The sequence below is a fragment of the Amblyomma americanum genome, chromosome 9 (genome assembly GCF_052857255.1).
Source record: "Amblyomma americanum isolate KBUSLIRL-KWMA chromosome 9, ASM5285725v1, whole genome shotgun sequence".
NCBI classification, from domain to species: Eukaryota; Metazoa; Arthropoda; class Arachnida; order Ixodida; family Ixodidae; genus Amblyomma; species Amblyomma americanum.
Genome location: NC_135505.1, coordinates 18641535 through 18663882, shown reverse-complemented (window position 1 = coordinate 18663882; position 22348 = coordinate 18641535). Strand labels below are relative to the sequence as shown.

At 46.5% G+C, this 22348-nt stretch overlaps 1 protein-coding gene across 3 annotated transcripts in view; it reads left to right on the top strand.

The window, feature by feature from the left end:
- Positions 1-22348, top strand: part of LOC144103818 (uncharacterized) — a 205264-nt gene that overhangs the window by 8417 nt on the left and 174499 nt on the right. For all 3 annotated transcript variants that reach the window (XM_077636519.1, XM_077636518.1, XM_077636517.1), the window contains exons 2-3: positions 3817-3930; positions 6211-6295. In XM_077636519.1, coding sequence (XP_077492645.1) covers positions 3817-3930; positions 6211-6295 — 199 coding nt within the window. The remainder of the gene's footprint in view (positions 1-3816; positions 3931-6210; positions 6296-22348) is intronic.

Genomic DNA, 22348 nt, shown 5'->3' with positions numbered 1-22348 from the left:
TGCCCGTTGTCGACATGCCGGCGGCTTTTCAGGGATGGTCGGGTAACCTCGAGCCCCTTTCCGTAAGGACTCAGCGCGAAGGCCAATGAAGCGTCGCCCACATAGGGGGGCAGCCGAAACACGGTGATGGGGACGGCAGCAGCACCCACGCAGGTGACCGGAACGGAGGCGCCATTCACAACGAAGGCGCCCTCCGCTAACAGCTTTAGCGCCGCCGCAGCCGAGGCTACGGCGATGTAAAACTTGAAGCCGCCCTAGTGCTGGAGTGTCTCCAGCCAATTAGGGCCAACGACTGCCTCAAAGCCGTCGACGATAACGTCAGCTGAGGCCTCACTTCTCAAAGAGAAGTTGAAACAGTATGTCTTTGGGGGAGGCGCACGGAACGTCTATCGGTCCTCCGGGGGGGGGGGGGGGGGGGGGAGTTGGATGCCATGCGGGAGCCGGCCCGGGCAGCTGGGCCAGCAGGTGGGACGCTGGGGGGGAGGGGGGGGGGGGCAGCACCTGCACCAGGATCCGAGGCCAGCGGGGCAGCACGTATTCCCGGGCAGCCGGCGAGAGGCCTCGCACCGGGGCGACGATCATGAAGGGGGGCGCGCCTCCTGCTGGGGGCTCAATGGCGGCGTCCAGGGGTCCGCTGCGCTACAGCCTGGTACGTTGCTTCTGCGAAGACCGTCAGCGTGTCCCGTTACGGGACCGCTATAAGCATACATCTGGATTCGTTCCGCTATATATATTCTTACAACAAGAGGCACCTATGCGGGGACAGCTGTGTACCGTACCGAACTTTATAGGCAAATAAAACCCTATGGGTTGCGATATAGAAATAGGACCGTAAAACTCGTATCATAAACAAAAACGCACCATATGGACGGGACGAAGATGGGCGAAGACAGGACGGTTGCTACACTTACAACTGAAATGAATGAAATGCGACAGTAAACCACACCCCATCCCAGAGCAACAACACGCATGCGCATAACATAAAAGAAGGTAAAAACAAACTGATAATCTTAAAACGTGTGGAAAAAGATAAAAAAGGAGAAAAGAGAAAGAGCGATAGATAATAAAAGGTGCTAAGAAAACTCAAGGGCGTTTTAAAAACTTCAATTCCTTCTCCACCTCGACATAGGTTTGACGTATAACTCGGACATAGGGTAGACGTGCATCGTAATTTCTCTGATAGGTGGCGCTAAGCGTCGATCGCTCCGCTAGGTAGAAAAGTTATATTACTTTCCGAACCACTCAAGGCTTTCTTCACTGGCCCCGCTGGATGTGGAACGATTTTCGTTTTACGCATGGCCACTAAAGCTAACGCTCGTTACTTCAACGTCTTCCAGGTGGTGGCGGCCTTTTCCTTGTTATTCATTCCGCACCAATTCAAAGAAAAAGGGGACGAGGAGGATTTGTTAAACGTTCATTTGAGGCAACACTTTCGGTCCCCCTTTTCTTCACACAGCTTCCACCCAATAACACAAAACAGGAGGAGGAAGTGGAAAGGTTAACCGGAATAATAACCGTTTCACCAGAAAGTGCACGCGACTAAGAACACAGTGACTTATGAACTTGTATGCAAGTTGGAAGAAATGAGTATGCGCACAGCGTGCAGTTTGCATGTCGGGAATTCGCTAACCTTGGGCGTCATCGGGGCACTCAAAAACAAATTGAGGTTGGCAGGTTGGCCTGTATCAGCAGATTATAGCACTTTAACGACAAAACGCTATTTTCACTGAACCTTGTTGTATGCTATAAATGGACAAAATTTAAATAAAGGTGCCACCATCACCGACCGTTTCAGTAATCAAGCTGCGGTATGTCAAGAGTTTTTTTTTTATTTCGCGCGGATCCCAGAACCTAGACTCCAGTGCCATGAAAATCAAAACAGCAATGATCGGGGATTGGATTGCAAAACATTAATTCCGTCACAAGGCAAAATGCAGATGATCCGTGCTAGGTGGCTATCAGTCCACGGCTGACTGCGACCTGAGTAGCCCTATCAATGGCCTGGATTTTAAAGCCCAGGTCTGAGTTGACCAACACGGCCTCGCTTTGTTCGAGACTACAAAATTGTATTAGGGATTCCGGTGGCGGCTCCTTTTTACAGTTCCACAATATGTGGTCGTAACTGGCTATTTCGCTACATAGTGTACATTCCAGGACGTAATCACTGGGATAGAATTTTGATAGTGAGTAAGGAGCCATTAAGGATGGCGTCTGCAGTCGCCTCCAGGTGGTCTCCTGCTCCTTATCTAATGTTTTGTCTGGAGGAGGAAGAGCCTTCTTTCTAGTTTAAAATGGTTAGTAATGTTATGATAGGCTAGGCCGTCCTTTGAGAAACTCTCAGTAACTACCGCGTCCCCTGCTCGGCGGACGAATAATCGAGCTTTGATGTGTGCCCCTTCGTTACCAGTATTTCCCGAGTGAGCAGGGAACGATATCAACTCAATAACTGTGCCGAAGTTTTGTAGCGATAGCTGCATTACGGTAGCATTTCCAGCCTTCAGCGCGGCGGCGCCGCCACCCCGTGGCTGCGCCGCCACGCTGTCACTTGGTTGGTCACGTGGTGCGGAGCAGCTGCCGGAGGCGCGGTGCCGTGGCTGATCACGTGGTTCGTCACTTGGTTGGTCACGTGACCAAGTTCCACTCGGCCAGCTGTAGCTATCGCGTCACTTCATGTTTAACCAGAGCTAAACCACCGCCTGTTTTTTTTTTGTTTGACCGAATATGTTCATTACTGCCTGAGAAATTCTGCCCCTCGCATAATTGCGTATGCCGAATTTAGAGTTGCTTAGTTATTATCAGCACTGGTGTTAATCGTGGCAATGGCGATAGCCGCCTCTTCTGCCGTTTCTAAGGATCTCGTTTTAGTAGTGCTGGATACTAAGTCTGCCTTTTCGTGTCCACCGCCGCTAGTGCGAACGCTTGTTTCTGTGGGTACTCTGCGGCATCTACATATACCGCTTGTTCATGTTGGCTGTACATTCTGTGCAGAGCTTTTGCCCTAGATTTCCTTCTCTCCTCGTGATGAGCAGGATGCATATCCTTAGGTAGTAGCGTGAGTAGTATTGACTGAGCGATGCGTTTCGATATTTGTGCCTTGGTATCTAGTGGTGGCAGCTCGATGCCTACTGCATGGCGATCAAGTATGACCCTTCCTGCTTTGGTGCAGGAAAGGCCCTCTCCGGCGATTATCAGAGGGTCCTTTCGGTCTTTATGTCACGAGCTCAAATCTAGAGGCGGGGAAAATTTTTAACCCACTTTTTTGAGGAATAAATGTGTTTCTTTCCGCCCGTAAAATGTCATAATTGCCGGAAAGAACCCAATAATCAATACAATCGAGGTCATTACTCGCAACGTACCATCATCCTCCAAATCTATCGCCCATTGAAGCCCACACTGGTATGTTCATGTTTACGAGGGTGTTGTTGCGGGCTAGTTGGTTTAACATTGCTGAAAAGGGAACAGGACAGGAGCAAACACAGGACGAAGAGAGGAACGTATTGTACGTTCCTGTGTTGTACGTTCCTCTCTTCGTCCAGTGCTTGCGCTGTTCCCTTTTCAGCATGTTCAAGATGACCTTTGTTCTTCGTGCTGAACTCTGTCCTGGCATCTGGCTTTGCTTCCACTAAAGGAATGCTTGAATACCGTTGTGAGCCTGTGGTTTTATTTTGTCTCTATTCCCACTTCTATACAGTTTCGGGGCTGTAGTATATCTTAATGAGCAAATAAAAATGCACTGATATAACTTCACCACTGTTGAGATGTTAGAATCCCCTTGCCTGCAGGGGAGTTTAATGCTCGCCTCACATGATTTCGCAGACCACATATTCGATCTTCGCCGTCATTGCCTTGTGTTGCCCATTGACGACGGCAATGGCCTCCTGCTGCCTTTCTGCACAACTCTGGAGCTCATCTTCCGGAAAGGAATCCAAGGTACAGTCCCGGAAGTCATTGCGTCTACCTGCCAATGATTTAGTACCCGCTTTCTGGCTCTCGGTTCGTGCAATAAGCACACGTTGTGAAATAATCCAGGCACCTTCTTGTTTGTAAAAAAAAATGTGAAAAGAAAAAACATCGCCAGAGGCACTTAAGGCTACTTGTGTGCGAATGCGAAAGCATTACTGTCCCTGGGTGCATTGTGTACGCGTAATATTTATACAGGCATTAAAGTGATTTTCTACGGGTTTATGTATTTAGGACTTGGTTGCGCACAAGACCTAAGGCATTCGGACCCCCTCGCTGCAAGTTCGCTGAAACCTTAGTTTAGGGGTGTTTCTAGTTTAGGAGGATTTTGCCTTATAAGGGAGCACATTTAAACCGCCTGCGAGAACTGCCGACGCGATGCGGTCATGGTGAGCGCATGGCATCTCCGATGGCGTCTCGCACCGACACTGCTGAGCAACAGCTGTCTTCACGCAGGGCAGCAACATAGACACCTCTGCAGATGCAAGTGACAGCCTTGTTTGAAGAGATAACACTTTAGCTCTGGCCGAGATGTCTGTTCTGTCCATCTCATACTATCGACAGTGCAGCTTTGGTTTTCGCCATTACCGAGGTGCCGCTTTCCGAGCCTCCCTGAAGGTACCGAGTTTCTTGTGCGCGATTTTGTGTCACCAGAAGTGTTGCGGATCGAGTTCTCTCCATAGCGGCTAGGGCTTCCCAAAGCGCTTTACGCGGGCAGCTGATTTCTTTTTCTTTTACTGATCTGAATGTTTAGCTTGACGAGTTCTGCCACTTTGCGTATTCATATATCGTTGCTGGTGTAATAACGCCTGAAACATGCATTTTAAATGTTTTCGCGAATTTTTGTGCGAGTCTTAAATTCTGCAAATTTTTCTTCGCGCGCAATGCATGTCCTGTTTTTTTGCTGTAGGTCCTTATACAGAGACCTTTATTAGCTACACTATGATATGCTGTAATAAGGAAAATTGTTTGAATTTATGCATGATTAAATGCTTTATGCACACCACTTTGAAATCAGCTGTTTTACCGCGGTGAGTAAAGAGCTAAGACGGGGGATAGTAAATCGTGCGTTCAAGTGGTAGCGACACCAAAGTTTTCATATCGTGTTGTTTCCACGGAATGGTACTTGAGGCATAGTAAATATGTATTACAATGCGGAATGCTATTGCCGCGAGAAAATAATTTGTGGTCGAATTTTTAATTTCCTGCAGATGATGTAGTAAAATCAGGATAACTCAGACAGCTATGGAAAAGGGAACTGTAGCTGTTAGGAAGAGTGCAGAGGGAGTCAGGGAACGAACGCGAGTTAATGATGTCCTCCTTGAAATCAAGAAGAACAAACTGGCTTGTGCGAATTTAATTCATTCAAGGCAAAGTTACCGAAGGTCTTTAATGGTAGTAGCGTGGATTCTAAGAGAAGGCAAGCACAGCAGAGGGCGTCAGACAGTCAGGCGGGCGGATGAGATGCAGCAGTTTGCGGAAATAAGGTGGCCGCAGCTGTGACTCACAGGACAGGGTTTTTCCTGCATGCAGTAGTAAGGCAAATGATGGCGATAACAAAAATTCAAGCATGTCTTATTAGGACTGCCGAACTCAGATTCGGAAGTCACGTGTTCGGCTCTTGTACTATGCATTATTGGTTGTGCATTTGCTTGCTTTGTAATGTTAACAAAAATGCACTTCTTAGCTTGTATAAGTGAATAAAATAGACGCTTCGTAGCCTTTCTTCCTTACAAGAATGCTTGAGTGCATGCGTGTTGCTCGTTTTAGGCCACTGTGGTGCTCTCTCTCCCCGAAGCATTACAACTACTCAAGTTGGACACAACTCAATAACGAAGCGGCAGATGCCCTTCAAAGGAGGCCCTCCAGCCAATGGCATCGACCGATTTCCATGACACCGTGGTTATTCTTCATTCATCTGCCGCCCGCTGCGAGTTCCCTCTAGCCGGCCCAAGGAGAGAAAGGGCATTTCCCTTTGAAGGGCATCTGTCGCTTCCTTCTTGTGTTCTGTCCGACCACAAGCACTCGCACAGGGAATGCTCATTTCGCTCGTGTGTTTGTGCGCGTGGGTCTCTGTTGATTGCCTCGCTCGCAGCGCATGAAAAGTTATATTCCCGCTAAAAAGGGAGAAATAACCTCACGCTGTACATTTCAGAAAATGGTTTCTCACAAATTCGACAATTCAGCCTTCAGCCGAAAGAGAATTGTTAAGAATTGCTCTTTTTGGTCTTTTGTTTGTTTCTTCTTCAGTACAAAGGAACACTCCGGTGGGAGCTGTGCGCAGAGACTACTGGAACGGGTTTTTTTCTGTGCTTCACTTGAAGCAGGTGGATAAGTACGTATGCAAGCCGCATTTTTCTGCACCTCTTTATTGAATATCACACTAAAATTGGGCTTTTGAAAACAGTGCACCTGTAAATAATTAGCTCACAATGATTCTTACCTGGTCATGCTTACCGCTACCTATAGCTTGCTCTGGCAATCTTCCGGCTCGAGATATGCTGTTCCCGATATCTGAAGCGAACTATAGCTTGCTCTGGCAATGTTCCGGCTCGAGATATGCTGTTCCCGATATCTGAAGCGAACGGAAGTCATGGACCTCACCTTAGTGACGTGTAGGGTCCTCTGCAGCGACCGCGGCGGGAGCTCCATTTCCCCGCTTTAGTAACAGTTGTGGCACCTACCACGAGAGAGAGATCAAGGTCAGAAAACTGTCGCACAAAGCAAAGCTCTTTTGAGACCTCTTCTAAATTCAGCGGCCGTCCGCAGACACGTTACTACTCCTGCACACTACTTAGCTCAGTTAAGTTAGATTGATCCCTGTCAAGTCCACATTTTTTGCTCAGGCGGTGTTGGTGTCCCTAGTGTACACTCAAGTGTACTCCCTAGTGTACTCCCTAGTGTACACTGTCCCTAGTGCAGCCCGTCACGCTGACTAGTCTGGACTCAGGGAGGCCTCGAATGGCGTCATGGCAACGCGCCGCGGTGATTGTCTAGAATGCCAGTCATTGTGACTTCCATCTTCCATCATTGTGCGTGACTGTGCGTGTTTAGAGCCCAAACAGTCCGACTGGCATTTGGTAACACCTTCGCAGTAGTTGACACTTGCATTGCGACAGCGCTGTGGTGTCTTGTCTCGCTTCGTCCCCGTCTTTATTCGCGCTGTATCGCATTATGGAAAATTACCAACTAGCCCGATCTGCCACTCTTGCAGGAAGGGTAAACCTGTTCTCTAAGCGGCAGAATTTAGGAGGAAAGTGAGGAATGTGGCTGCCGTGTATCCTATAGAGAAACAATCCATGTTGCGATATATGTTATCGGTCTGCGAGTTTGCAGCCCCTTAATTCTGTGGTAAATGTACAGTCGATAGCGTGGTTGGGATATTGCTTTTGCGCCTAGATTGAGCAAAATCTTGTGCGCCTGCAGTGCATGTCCTGTCTGACAGCTTAGATGCGTTAGAAAGCTTCCGCTCCGGTACGCTGGCTTCTATGCTTTCTTGGCCAAAGCATGAAAGTTTTTGACCCAAAAAACAGAGTATGTATGAGAGTATAGTATGGAGATAATCGAGGATGCTTTAAGGAATGGAGGTAGTGTAAAAGCGGTCGCGAGGAAATTAGCCTTAGGCAAACATCAGGTGTACAAGATAGGACACCTAGGGCAATGATTTTACCGCTATGGTCAAGATATAGTCAAAAGAGCCAAATAGATCTACTCGAATATGTACAATAGCCAATGTAATCGGGACGTAATTGAGATAGACAGCATCATACAGCAATGGGCCATCCCAACAGTCTTTGAAGAGGAAGCAAAGAAAATCTTAGGAGCAATGCAAAGTGGCAAAGCAGCTGGTGAGGATCAGGTAGCAGCAGATCTGTTGATAGACGGAGAGTATAGACTGTGCTAGAAAAACGCAATACCTTAAGAGCAAGGTTCATCTTCACCATCACGCCTGGGTTCATGATCACCAGCCTGAATACGCCCATTGCAGGACAAAGGCCTATCCCATGTCACTCAAATTTACCAATTTAAGTTGCCTGCTCTTAATAAACTAGTTGGAAGTTGCGCTCTGTTCTTGTCGTATGTGTTACTTTGTTGTGTCCTGTTTTCTTTGCGCAAGTGCATTATTTGTTAGAAATGAACCAACTCGTCCAGACAAGAGTGTTAATTCAAATTTCCCCTGCTGCCAGCTGCGGCCACCCTATTCCCACAAAATTTTTAATCACATCCGCCCACCTAACCTTCTGCCGCCCCCTGATATGCTTGCCTTCTCTTCAAATCCACTGCGCTACCCTTAAAGGCCATCCGTTATGTTGCTTTCACAGTTCATGTCCTTCCCAAGCCCATTAACTCATTATTAGCTTTAAGGGCAGCATAAAATATTCTTGGCGGAGATTTTAATATGCCTAGTGTACAATGCATTGCAACCAGTATTTCACACTACATCCCTATTATATACCGCTTTCCGTGAAGTGATCAATGTCCACTTATTATTCCAGTTTGTTCAAACCTCAGCTTAGTCTCATCTGCCACAACACTGCCAGGTATAAGCGATCATGATGTAGTTATAGCAAAATTATCTCGTAATTCAATGAAGAGACAGCACACTAAAGCGCGCAGTCTTTTTTTAACGAAAAATTGGATTATGTTTTCTTTACGCAGGAACTCGATGCGTTTTGTCCTGACTTTATATCACGAGCATCGTTTCAGAATATAGATTCTTTCTGGAACTTATTTAAAACTGAAATCTTATCCATGATGCACACTTTCATGTCGTCCCGCCTCATTTCACCAAGCGTCTTGGCGATAAGAACTGGATGAATAGACAGTGGCGAGCTATTATTAATAGACGTAAACGCCTGTTTTGTAGATACTGTGATACGCCTGCGCTCACTCTGTATTCTGAGATGAGAAAGCAAACTAAGAACCTATTCAATGAGATACGCAAGACTAAAAGGGCATACTTGAACCCACTTGGCCAAAGGGTAAAAAGAAACCCAAAGGAAGTCTGGAAATATGTTAAAAGTAAAAGAAACACGAGTGCCACTCTGCCTGACATACTAGATGGGACTGATTTTGGAAAAGATTCGAAAGCCAAAGCTAACAGCTTCAATATTTGTTTCCAGTCGGTGCTTTCTGATCCCATCTGCATCGTTCCCTTTTTCAGCAAAGTAGTTGAGAAACTTTTACTCGCGACTAACAAATTACCAGAATAAATTCAAACCTTTAGCTACCCAACAGTTCGGCTTTCGAGCGGATCATTCTACCGAACTAGCACTCATCACTTTCATTTAAAAAGTCAGACAAGCCACTGACAATGAATTAATTGCTGGAGCCATATTCACCGATCTTACGAAAGCTTTCGATACAATTAACCATCTAATACTTATTCATAAACTTGAATCATTTGGAATTTCCTGTGCACCTCTTGAGTTCATCCACACTTATTTCAGTAACCGATCGCAAGTTGTTTCTGTGAATAATAATTTTTCTAACACTCAAGACGTAACCACAGGTGTCCCGCAGGGATCCATACTAGGCCCCTTACTGTTGTTAATGTCCATCAATGACCTACCTGTTGCACTAAATCACACGAAATGCATACTGTATGCGGATGAGACAACTATTTACACTTTTCACAGGCGTCACTCTAGATAAGCACCTAAAGTTTAATCGCCATGTTCAATCACTCCTGCAAAAAGTTTCCTTCGGCATTCATATCATAATCAAAACGCGTGCATATTTTCAACCACATATCATTCGTTCAATATATTATGCTTATATCCATAGCCACCTTAGTTACTGTTTGTCTTGCTGGGAAAATACATACTTCACACACACTGAAATACTTCAGCGCCTTCAAAATCAAGCCATCAGGCTCATGACATTCTCCTCATTGCAATCGCCCTCTTCACCGCTCTATCACTGCTTGAACATACTTCCCCTCCAACAATTATTTACTCTAAAATTATCCATAATTATGTACAAGTTAATTTATCATCACGCTCACATTGACGGTGTCACTGATCAACTTATTAATACTAACCCTACTAGGTTTCAACACCGTAAAAATTTCCTTTTCCCTAAAGTTAGGACTAATTATGGAAAATTTGCTACCGTGTTTGCTGGCATATCCCATTGGAATTCCTTGCCGTGTGAAAATGAAATATCTTCTACTGTTCACACTTTCCATCATCGTATTAAAAGTTATTTAGTTGACTCGCTGTCAACAGATCTAGACAGCAATATCCCAGTTTTTGGTTGTATGTTGTATTATGTAACTATGTTGATATTCTACATGTTTATTTTGTTTTCATTACAGATTTTATTATTGCCGTTGCTTTTACTTTTATTGCCACCATTGCTTTCTGTAGGTTCTATCTTAACACTAATTACGTACTACACTGCTTCCCCTTATTTGTTATTCTACCCCACTTGTTTTGTTCTAGGAGGTCCCCCTGACAGTCATGTACTATGGGACCTCCTGCTGTACTACTTTTATCGTATTCATCTTTTTCACATGCATTCCTGAATAAAATTGAATTGAATTGAATATTACTACACAGACGGTCTTTCAGTCTACAAGCATCCTGACCAGAATGAAAGACATTGAAATTTATAAACGGGGAATCATGCATTTTTTACAGAAAATTAAGGTTACACCAGCACGAGGGCCTGACAACATTTCCAATTACGTTTTGAAAAATTGTGCTCCTGCAGGTGCCCGGTATCTAGTCGAATTATTTCAAAAATCTTTGGAAAGTTGTGATTCACCTCTTGAGTGGAAAATCGCCAATGTCGGTCCAGTATATTAAACCAGTAATAAAAATAAAACATGTAACTATCACTCCATATTTCTGACCAGCCTGTCTTGCAAAACACTCGAGAATGTCATATCATCATCATCATCATAATCAGCCCGACAACACCTACTGCAGGGCAATGGCCTCTTCTATGTCTCTCCAACTGACCCGGTTCATTGTCAGCTGCGCGCACCGTATGCCTGGCAACTTCTTAGTCTCATCCGCCCACCTAACTTTATACCGCCTCCTGCAGCGCTTGCCTTCTCTTCAAATTCACTGCGTGACCCTTAAGGACCAGCTGTTGCCTTGCCTTCGCATCACATGCCCTGTCCAAGCCAATTTCTTCCTCTATGATTTCGACTAGGATGTCATTAACCTGCGTTTGTTCCTTCACACGCCCTGCCCGCTTCCAGTCTCTTAGCGTTACACCTATCATTTTTCTTTCCATGGCTCGCTGTACGTGCTGTCCTCAACCTAAGCGGAATCCTTTTCGTTAGCCCCCCCCCCCCCCCCCCTTTCTGCCCCGTAGGTGAGCACCGGTAATATACAGCTGTTATACACTTCTCTTGACGGATATCGGTAAACTGCTTTTCATTATATGAGAGAACCTGCCATATGAGTTTCACCTATTCTTATCCTTCCAGTTATTTCCCTCTCATGATCCGGATCAGCTGTCACTAACTGCACTAAGGACGTATTCCTTTATCACTTCCAGCGCCTCGCTTGCTATTGTGAACTGCTGTTCCCTTTTGAACGTTACTTTGGTTTTCTGCAGGTTAATTTTTTGGCATACCGTTTTGCTCTGCCTGTCTAAATCATTAATCATGCTTCGCAGTACATCTCCTGAGTGACTCAGCAAGGCAATGTTTTCAGCGAGTCACAGATTATTTAGGAATTCTGCATTAACTCTATACCCAACTGTTCCCAATTCACGCCTCGGAATACCCCCTGTAAACAGGCATTGGCGATATCGTATCTCCTTGCCTGGCACCCTTCTTTATTCGAATTTTATTGCTGACATTATGGAGGACGATGGTAGCTCTGCAGTTACTATAGATATTTTCCTGTATTTTCACATAAGGTTCTTCTACACCCTAATTCCGCAATGCCTCTATGAATGGTGAGGTTTCCACTGAGTCGAATGCTTTCTCGTAATCAGTGAAGGCTATATATAGGGGTTGGTTATACTGTGCGCATTTCTCTATCACCTGATAGTGTGAATATAATCTATTGTTGAATATCCTTTACCAAAGCCTGCCTGGTAATTTGGTCGATTAAAGTCTAAGGTTGCCCGGACTCTACTAACGATTACCTTAGTAAAGACTTTGTAGGCAACGGACAGTAAGCTTATCGGTCTGTCATATATTCTCAGTTAATTAGCCATCTACCCAACAGTAACTTTTTCTGTTCTACACAACATGGATTAAGATCAGATGTCTCGTGTGAAACACAGCTCGTAGAATTCAACCATGACATTTCCGTTTCCTTATATTCCTCTGGTCGGATAGATTGTATTTTGCTGGACTTTCGAAAAGCGTTCGATTTAGTTGCTCACAACCTTTCACACATAAATATCTCTAATACACTCCTCAGCTGGATAAAGGCATATCTTGTAGAAAGAAAACAGTGCGTAGTTTACGACGGAATCAGTCCTGCAAGGGTGGGCGCGACTTCAGGTGTTCCGCAGGGATCGGCTTAGGTCCTCTCCTTTTTCTAATATTCATAATTGATCTCACTAGCAACATTACAAGTAAAATCAGACTTTATGCAGACGACTGCTGTATCTACCTCAACATTTCTGCGGAAGCAGATGCAGCTACTTTGCAACATGACCTCAACTCCGTGTTCTCTTGGTGCGAAAAATGGAATATGGCGCTAAATCGCTCCAAACACAATCTCACCCGTTTACAAAAAAGAAGAAAAAAAATTCTATACAGACTTTTTTCTTGGCAGCTCAGACATACCTGCTGTTTCAACTTATAAGTACTTGGCAGTCTTTTTCTCAGGTGACCTCTCATGGAATACACATGTCAATTATATATCGGCTAAAGCCAGCCGCACATTAAATTTCCTCCGACGGAAATTTAGGGATGCGCCGCCAATTACACTCCAGGAGAAGTTATTCATGTCCAACGTACGTCCTGCACTTGAATACGCTTGGGCCAATTGGGACCCGCAAACAAAACAGAATATTGAGGAACTGGAGCGTGTCCATAAACGGGCTGCTAGGTTTGTCTCAGGCGACTTTAATTTCGAAAAAAGCTGTTCTGGTTTGCTCGACAAGTTGGGGTGGCCGTTACTTGAAAAAAAGAGAAGATATTTAAGACTGTTTTTCTTTTATAATGTTCTTATACGCAAAAGGGGTATTTGAAAACAGAAATACATATATGTTACGTTTCCGAGTTACGTTTCCGCCTTCACCGTGATCACACACTAAAAGTGCGCGAGTACAATTCCCGACGTAACATATTCGAATATAGTTTTTCCCACGAACAATACATGATTGTAACAGAGTGCCTACACAAATTGCTGCTTCCCCTCCCACAGCTGTTTACAACGCTGTGCAAAACCACCTGTTAATATGATTGAGATAGAGATAAGAGATATAGATAGAGATAAGTGAGATAGTACGTTATTTCCATTCCTAATAAAAATAACAATAATTGTTTTTTGGGGAAAGGAAATGTCGCAGTATCAGTCTCATATATCGTTGGACACTTGAAACGTGCCGTAAGGGAAGAGATAAAGGAAAGAATGAAAGAAGAAAGGAAGAAAGAGGTACCGTAGTGGAGGGCTCCGGAATAATTTCGACCACCTGGGGATCTTTAACGTCCACTGACATCGCAGAGAACACGGGCGCTTTAGCGTTTGGCCTTCATAAAAATGCAGCCGCTGCGGTCGGGTTCAAACCCGGGAACACCGGTTATGTAGCCGACCGCGCTAACCTCTAAGCCACTGCGGCGGGTCATTGCCATTCCTCAAAACCGATTTTAAATTTTCAACGTTAACATTATCAATTCATTAAGGGTCGTCATCTAGCGCAGTAAAAATTAAAAACCCATCAAATTGCTTCAAGCAGGTTATAAGATATTTATTAAGGTAACGGCTGATATAATCAGAGCAACGTTAGCCTTCAATCAACCAAGGCAAGAAACTGCCTAAGCGGGCTTTCAGAAAAGGTACTATACAATTCAAAATAGTCTTGCCATCAGTGAGGTCACTGAAAAATATAGAGAATATAACTAGCCCTCACACGACGTTCATAATGGCGCGAATATTTGCAGTGTGTTCGTTTTTCAAATCTGCCGCCACATCACTTTATCGCTTTGTTTGCGACGCAAGACGTGACTAGATTTATCTCGATTGATCGCAGCCAGGAAGAGCTGATTCTACGTTGTTCAGGAATGTTCTAGTAACTTTGCGCTCTTTATCTCGAAAGTTTGCTATTAGCTTTAAATTGAGCACGGCCGACAGCGGCCGGCATTCTGTTCGACGACCGCCGAGCACGCTTGTCGCTTCGCCGCCGCCGAGCGATTCAGTCCATTTTGGGTGCAAGTCAGCCCAATAAACAGTTTTCTTTTAGAAGACCCTTTCGTCCGTCTTCATCGCTGCTTCGACTGCCGTCACCACTACGTGACATCTGGTGGAGGTGCGGGGTGGCCTTCCATGTTCCGGACGCCCCCTTCAAGTCGTGAAGCCAGCCCTCAGCGCTTCACACCCAAGGACGAGCCAGCAGCTCAGCGAGCCAGCCGACGTCTCCAGGGAGAAGAGCCTGAGTTCGGGAAACTGCCGGACCGCACCAGACAGCGAAAAGACGCTGCTACGAGCACCGCAACCTCGCCAAAGATGTCGACACCGATCATACTGCAGCAGCCGCGGGGGCCGCCACCTTTCAATGGATCCCTAGGCGAAGACCCTGAAGAATGGTTGGATCAATTCGAGCGCGTGGCGTCATTCAACAAGTGGGATGATGCGGCAAAAATTGGGCACGTGTTCTTCTCATTGGATGGCTCCGCACGCACGTGGTACGAAAACTAGGAGTCATCCCTTACGACACGGGAGCTATTCAAGAGAGAACTATTGAAGGTATTCACCAGTGTCGTGAGAAAGAAAGAGCGGAACGACTCCTCGAGTCCAGGATGCAGCTTCCGAATGAGCCCGTCCGCAGTTACGTCGAGGAGATGAAGCGCCTATTTCGCCGCGCCGACCCCGGGATGACCGAAGAAAAGAAAGTTCAGTTTTAATGCGCAGCGTAAAAGAACAACTCTTTGGCAGCCTCGTCCGCCAGCCGCCAAAAACAGTCGAGGAATTCATGCAAGAAGCCTGCACGATTGAGAAGACCCTCGACGTCCGAGCTCGTCAGTACAACCGCCCTTCTTCTGCCTGTGCAATCCGTTCGGACACGCTGGCCACCACCAGCGACAGCTTGCGGGAAGTTATCCGCGAAATCGTCCGAGAGGAGCTACGCCGATTACTGCCATCCTCCCCACAGCCACAAGCAGCGACTCTGACGGACGTGGTACGGGAAGAACTCCAACAGGCACTTGGCACCCCGACGGCCACAGAACCCCAGGCCATGACCTACGCCGCTGCAGTAAGGACTGCTCAGCCCCAACGACAGCCTCCACGTCCTCCCCGAGATGAACCACTTGTTCCACAACGCCGCCTCCCAGCCCCCGCCCGCCCAGCCTATGACCGACGCTCAAGCCCCAGGAAATACGACGCCAGGAGTACTTTCGACAACCGGCCGTTGTGCTTCCATTGCGGCAAGGCCGGCCATATTCTTCGTCACTGCCCGTACCGACGTATCGGTCTTCGAGGATATGCAGTTACCACGACCACGCTTCGGACAACGTCCGCAGGAAATCGACGAGTACCTGCGTCGAGAAGAGTACACGCCGAACCGCTTTTCGTGTTCACCAGCGCCATCAACCTCGCGCTTTGCGTCGCCACGCCGCAGCAATGCAGCCGCGGTACGAGGAAGGTCTCCCAGCCCCGTAGGGGAAACTAAAGGGAGCAACCTCTGGAGGTGAGGTTAGGTTGCTCCAGAGCGAAACGCTGAAGATCCTCCACCGACCACGCCCCATGAAGACGCTGCACCCGCGACGCCGCATGAAGAACCGGCACTCGCTGCACCGACGCCGCACACAACGAGAACCCCGACCACGACGCAGGCTGCCTTGAAAACGACGCCGTAACCCAGAAGAGCTTCGACCACACGCCCCACCCGCGACTCGCATACGCGACGAAGCCGTGACCCGACGCCGAGAGCGACATTCAATGCAAGAGCCAGGACCTCCGACTTAGAAGTGACTATCGACGGCCGGAAAGTTACCGCTCTAGTCGACACAGGAGCCCATTACTCGCTGATGAATGGAACATTCGCTGCGCAGCTGAGAAAAATCACAACGGCTTGGGACGGCCCACAAATTCGCACCGCGGGTGGCACCTGATTACGCCATCAGGACGATGCACAGCGCGAGTGTCTGTCAAAGGACATACCTATCCTGTGACCTTTGGTTTGCTACCGCAATGCTCCCGCGAAGTGATCTTGGGCCTAGATTTCCTTAATGAGCATCAGGCGATCATCGACCTGCGATCCAAGCTGATCACGCTTTCGACGAAGCCATCGCTGCGATAAAAAATAATAATAATAATAATTGGTTTTGAGGTAAAGGAAATGGCGCAGTATCTGTCTCATATATCGTTGGACACCTGAACCGCGCCGTAAGGGAAGGGATAAAGGAGGGAGTGAAAGAAGAAAGGAAGAAAGAGGTGCCGTAGTGGAGGGTTCCGGAATAATTTCGACCACCTGGGGATCTTTAACGTGCACTGACATCGCACAGCACACGGGCGCCTTAGCGTTTTGCCTCCATAAAAACGCAGCCGCCGCGGTCGGGTTTAAAACCGGGTACTCCGGATCAGTAGTCGATCGCCCTAACCACTGAGCCACCGCGGCGGGTCGATAAAAACTCGGGAAAATCACATTGCCCTGAGTGTCCTGGAGGAAGAAGTGAGCGTCCCACCCCGATCAAGCGTTATCGTGACCGTAGGCGCCACGAAAGCCATTAACGCTGAAGCCATCATCGACGGCAACATGTATTTGCTCCTAGACAGAGGAATCAGCATCGCAAGAGGCATCGCACATTTGCGCAATGGCCAGGCCGAAGTACTGCTGACTAACTTCAGCGAAGTATACCGACATATTAACAGAGGAACGACGATTGCTTTCTTCGACGAAATATCCGACGTACGAGACTCCTTTGCCTACTCCGACCCCTCCGCAGAAGATTCGCCTGACCAAGAGAACTCGCCCACTTTCGACATCAACCCAGCCCTGCACCGGAACAGACAAGACCAGATCCGCAATCTGCTTCAAAGCTACAGTGAGTGTTTTTCGACATCGCCGAAGGTGCGACAGACGCCAATTGCCAAGCATCGCATTATAACGGACCAACACGTCCGACCTCTCCGTCAAAGCCCCTACCGTGTGTCACCGCGAGAACGACAAGCCTTCCGGGACGAAGACGAAGAAATGCTTCGCGATGACGACATCCAGCCTTCAAACAGCAATGGGCGGCACCGGTTGTTCTAGTGAGAAAGAAAGACGGCGCACTTCGATTCTGTGTGGATTACCGCCGCTTGAACAATATAACAAAGAAGGACGTCTACCCTCTCCCCCGCATCGACGACACACTGGACCGCCTCTGCAACGCAAAATATTTCTCATCGATGGACGTCAAGAGCGGCTACTAGCAAATTGAGGTCGACGAAAGAGATCGCGAGAAGACAGCATTCATCACTCCGGATGGGCTGTTTGAGTTCAAGGTGATGCCATTTGGTCTCTGTTCCGCACCAGCGACGTTTCAGCGAGTAATGGATACAGTGCTGGCAGGCCTGAAGTGGCAAATTTGACTGGTATATTTAGATGACGTCGTTGTCTTCGCCTCGAACTTTGAAGAGCACCTCAAAACACTTCGAACAGTTCTAGACGCAATCAAGTCGTCTGGCCTAACCTTGAAAGCAGAGAAATGCCACTTTGCCTACGAAGGGCTGCTGTTCCTAGGCCACATCGTAAGCAAGGCAGGAGTACGCCCAGACCCACAGAAAACAGCTGCTATTAAACAGTTTCAACCGCCGGCCGATAATAAAGCAGTGCGCAGATTTCTCGGACTATGCGCATATTACCGACGATTTGTGAAAAACTTTTCGCGCATCGCCGAGCCCCTGACCCAACTGACAAAGGCAGACGTGCCGTTTAAATGGGAAGCGCCGCAAGCAGAAGCCTTCAAGGAACTTCAGCGTTGTTTACAGTCCCCACCGATCCTTGCGCATTTTGATAAAAACGCCGATACTGAAGTTCATACCGACGCAAGCAGCGTGGGACTAGGCGCCGTCCTCGTTCAAAAAAGTGACAGGCTGGAGAAAGTGATCGCATACGCTAGCCGTTCCCTCTCCAAGGCCGAGGCTAACTATTCGACAACTGAGAAGGAGTGCCTTGCTATCATCTGGGCTACGTCGAAATTCCGCCCCTACCTTTACGGACGACCGTTAAAGGTGGTCAGCGACCACCACGCGCTCTGCTGGCTTGCCAATTTGAAGGATCCCTCTGGCCGACTCGCTCGATGGAGTCTGCGTCTCCAGGAGTTTGACGTCACCGTCGTTTACAAGTCCGGACGCAAGCACACTGACGCCGATTGCCTCTCACGAGCCCCTGTAGATGCACCGCCGCTGGACGACGATGAGGACGCCTTCCTGGGACCCATCAGCGCAAGCTCTTTTGCTCAACAGCAACGCTCGGACCCCAACCTAAAAGGCCTCATCGAGTACCTGGAAGGCAAGGTTTCTTCACCCCCCGCTTCATTCAAGCGAGGACTGTCTTCTTTCTGTGTGCAGAATGAGGTCCTTGTGAAGAACTTTACAGCGAACAAAACAGCCTATCTCCTTGTTGTACCTACTTGTCTTCGCGAAGAAGTTCTACAGGCTTCACACGACGAGCCGACAGCTGGACATCTCGGATTTACTCGCACCCTCCGCCGCATTCAAGACAAGTATTACTGGCCCCGACTGTCTGCCGATGTCGCACACTATGTGAAAACCTGCCGAGATTGTCAGCTACGAAAGACTCCTCCCACACTACCATCAGGATTTCTGAGCCCCATTGAACCTCCCACAAGGCCCTTTCAGCAGATCGGCATGGACTTGCTTGGCCCTTTTCCAACGTCAACATCTGGAAATAAGTGGATCATCATAGCGACCGACTACCTGACCCGCTACGCCGAGGCGAAAGCCCTGCCGAACGGAACAGCAGCAGAAGTCGCCAAATTTTTCGTGTAATGCATTCTTCTTCGACACGGCGTCCCCGATGTGCTCATCACGGACAGAGGAACACCATTCACGGCGGAACTAACGCAAGCCATCCTGCGTTACAGCCAAACCAGCCACCGGAGGACAACTGCATACCATCCGCAGACCAACGGACTGACCGAGCGCCTGAACAAAACCATCGCCGATATGCTCGCCATGTATGTCGATGCCGAACACGAAACCTGGGATGTAATCCTGCCTTACGTGGTATTCGCCTACAACACCGCAGTGCAGGAGACCACCCAGATGACGCCTTTTAGGCTCGTCCATGGCAGGGAGGCCACGACCACGCTAGACGCCATGCTGCCCAACGTTACAGAAGAAGAGAACGTCGACGTTGCCGCCTACCTTCAACGTGCAGAAGAAGCTCGAAGGCTTGCCAGATTACGGATCAAAGATCAGCAGTGGTGTGACGCCAGACGCTACAACCTACGAAGACGCAACGCGGAATATAAGCCAGGAGACCAAGTCTGGGTGTGGACGCCCATTCGCGGCCGTGGATTGAGTGAAAAGCTTTTGCGCCGCTATTTCGGCCCGTGCAAGGTTCTTCGTCGGCTGGGTGAACTGGATTATGAAGTCATCCCTGACGCAATGACTGCATCCCAGCGACGCCGCGTACGACCAGACGTTGTCCGTGTAGTCCGTCTGAAGCCGTATTATCAATCAATCAATCAATCAATCAATCAATCAATCAATCAATCAATCAATCAATCAATCAATCAATCTTTATTTTCATTCTGTCAGTGATACAGAAAGAAGGACTGTGACAAAAAGCTGTTTTTCAGAACAGCTTGACTAGGCCACAGCCCCATGCAAAAATTTCGGAGCGGTAACAGCACTACCGTAAAATAAATCAAAAATTGAAACTTAACAGGCTATAGGGCACACACTAAGTAAAGGAAATGCTAAGGTAATACAGAAGGCAGTTTTTACAGTCGTCAAAAATGAATACAACACAGTTTCTTAGAAAAATGAATATCTGAAATGCTATCAAATTACAAAATGTGTAGAATTAATACACTGAATGTACAGGAAAATACAATATAGAAATCAATTTGTTACAGATAATTACATACAACCAGATGAAACAATTCAATACGGTTATGGATTTGATAAACGAGACGAAGATTGTAGTATAACCAGTGTTAAGTAGTGGAAATATCAGAGCTATACATCACTGTGTATAACTTGCGGATATCCTGATATGAACAATCAAATAAGTCAAAATTGTTAAGGTCATAGCGATTGAGGAGGGACGGAAGAGTGTAAGACAAGCGCTTTTTTCCGGAGTTTAATCGTACTGTGTCTACTTCCCACTTTTCTCCATGACGCGTGGGATAATTTAAATGCCTAATTCTTAAATTGGCCAGAACGCGCAAATTTGTTATGCTCTTACAAGTTTCTAATTTGAATTTTCTGCTTAACGTATAATTGTATGTCTGGTGTATTTTAACTATTCCTGAAATGCAGAATAAAACATTAGTAGATGCTGCAAAAGGTGCATTGAAAATATGCCTAATACATTTTTTCTGAACCAAGTATATTTGATTTAGATTTGTGGCCGTCGTTGTACCCCATACTAGGTGGCAATAATTTAAATGAGAGCTAAAGAGCGAATGATAGAGTAGAAGCTTGATTCCTTTTGGAAGTAAGTATCGAAGGCGACCAATTACACCTGTCACCTGAGCTAATTTTTGCAGAACATGTCTTACGTGGTAATCCCAACTCATATTCGCGGAAAAAAATATGCCCAGACATTTAAAATGGTCAGCTATTTCAATAGTGTGAGTACTCAGTACTATGTTTTCATGTGGTGGAATAATTTTATTTTTTGGTCGGAATATAACAGCTTTTGTTTTATTTTCGTTAATACGCATAGCATTTGCCGCTGACCATCTCTCTAGTGTTTTCATTGTGTGATTACAAGTTCTGATAAGCTCATGAATGTCATGCCCTGAAAAAAGTATGCTGGTATCATCAGGATATAATATGTATTTCGCCTCGCAATTTATATTTACAATGTCATTAAGATAGATATTAAATAATAGTGGGCCTAGAATACTGCCCTGTGGTACTCCACACAGCAAAGGTTTCACTCCGGAAATAGAGTCGCTTATCTGAACGACCTGCTGTCTGTTCGATAAATAAGAGTCGATAAGCGTTAGGGCTTGTCCACGAATACCATAGCAATGCAATTTCTTCAACAATATTTTATGGTTTACCAAATCAAAGGTCTTTGAAAAATCAATAAAAATACCGAAAATGAGTGCCTTATTTTCAAATTGTTTAAGAATATACTCTTTTTGCTCCAGGAGCGCCAGTTCAACTGATTTATTTTTCCGAAAACCAAATTAGTTAGGTGTAAATAAATTATATTTTTCAATGAAAGTTGAAAATCGAGTGTGCAGAATTTTTTCGAAGGCCTTTGAGAACACAGGCAAGATAGACACGGGTCTGTAATTGCCAAAGTTATTTCGGTCACCTTTTTTGTAAAGTACGGTCACTTTTGCTATTTGCATATTTAAAGGAAAGACAGAGTTAGTTAAACAATTGTTAAAGATAACGGCTAAAATCGGCGCGATAACATCAGACACCTCTTTGACAGGACGTATTTGAATTCCGTCGCTATCACAACTGGCGCTATTTTTTATTCTTTTTGTTGTTGATAAGACTTCGTGGGCGGTGACAGGACACAAGTACAATGACTGAGCGTTGTGAGCACTTACGTATTCGCACGCATCATCCGGGGTTCCGGTCGTTTTCATACCAGTGAAAAAATTATAAATGCGTCAGCCAAATCTGATCCATCCATATCAATACCGTCTACTTCTAGTTTGGAAACAGGGGTGGTACAATGGCCGCGATGAAGGAGTGTGTTTAATCTAGACCACAGTACATCAGAACGATTGCCAGGAACTTCAAGATATGTGGATTGATACTGATTTCTCGCGGATCGCAATTTTGTAAGTTTGTTACGATAAGACTTGAAGGCCAGCCAGTCCTCCAGTAAATGAGTATGTAGAAATGTTTGGTAAAGTTTATCTCTTGTTTTCATTTGATGACGCATCTCCGGCGTTATCCATGGTTTTCGTGTTTTGCGATTTAATCTGCGCTCTTTTAATGGAAAATTCAAGTGATATAATCGCTTGAAAATTGTAATAAATTTATCGTAAGCATTGTTTGCGTCAAGAGATTTTCTTACATCGCTCCAATAGACTGTT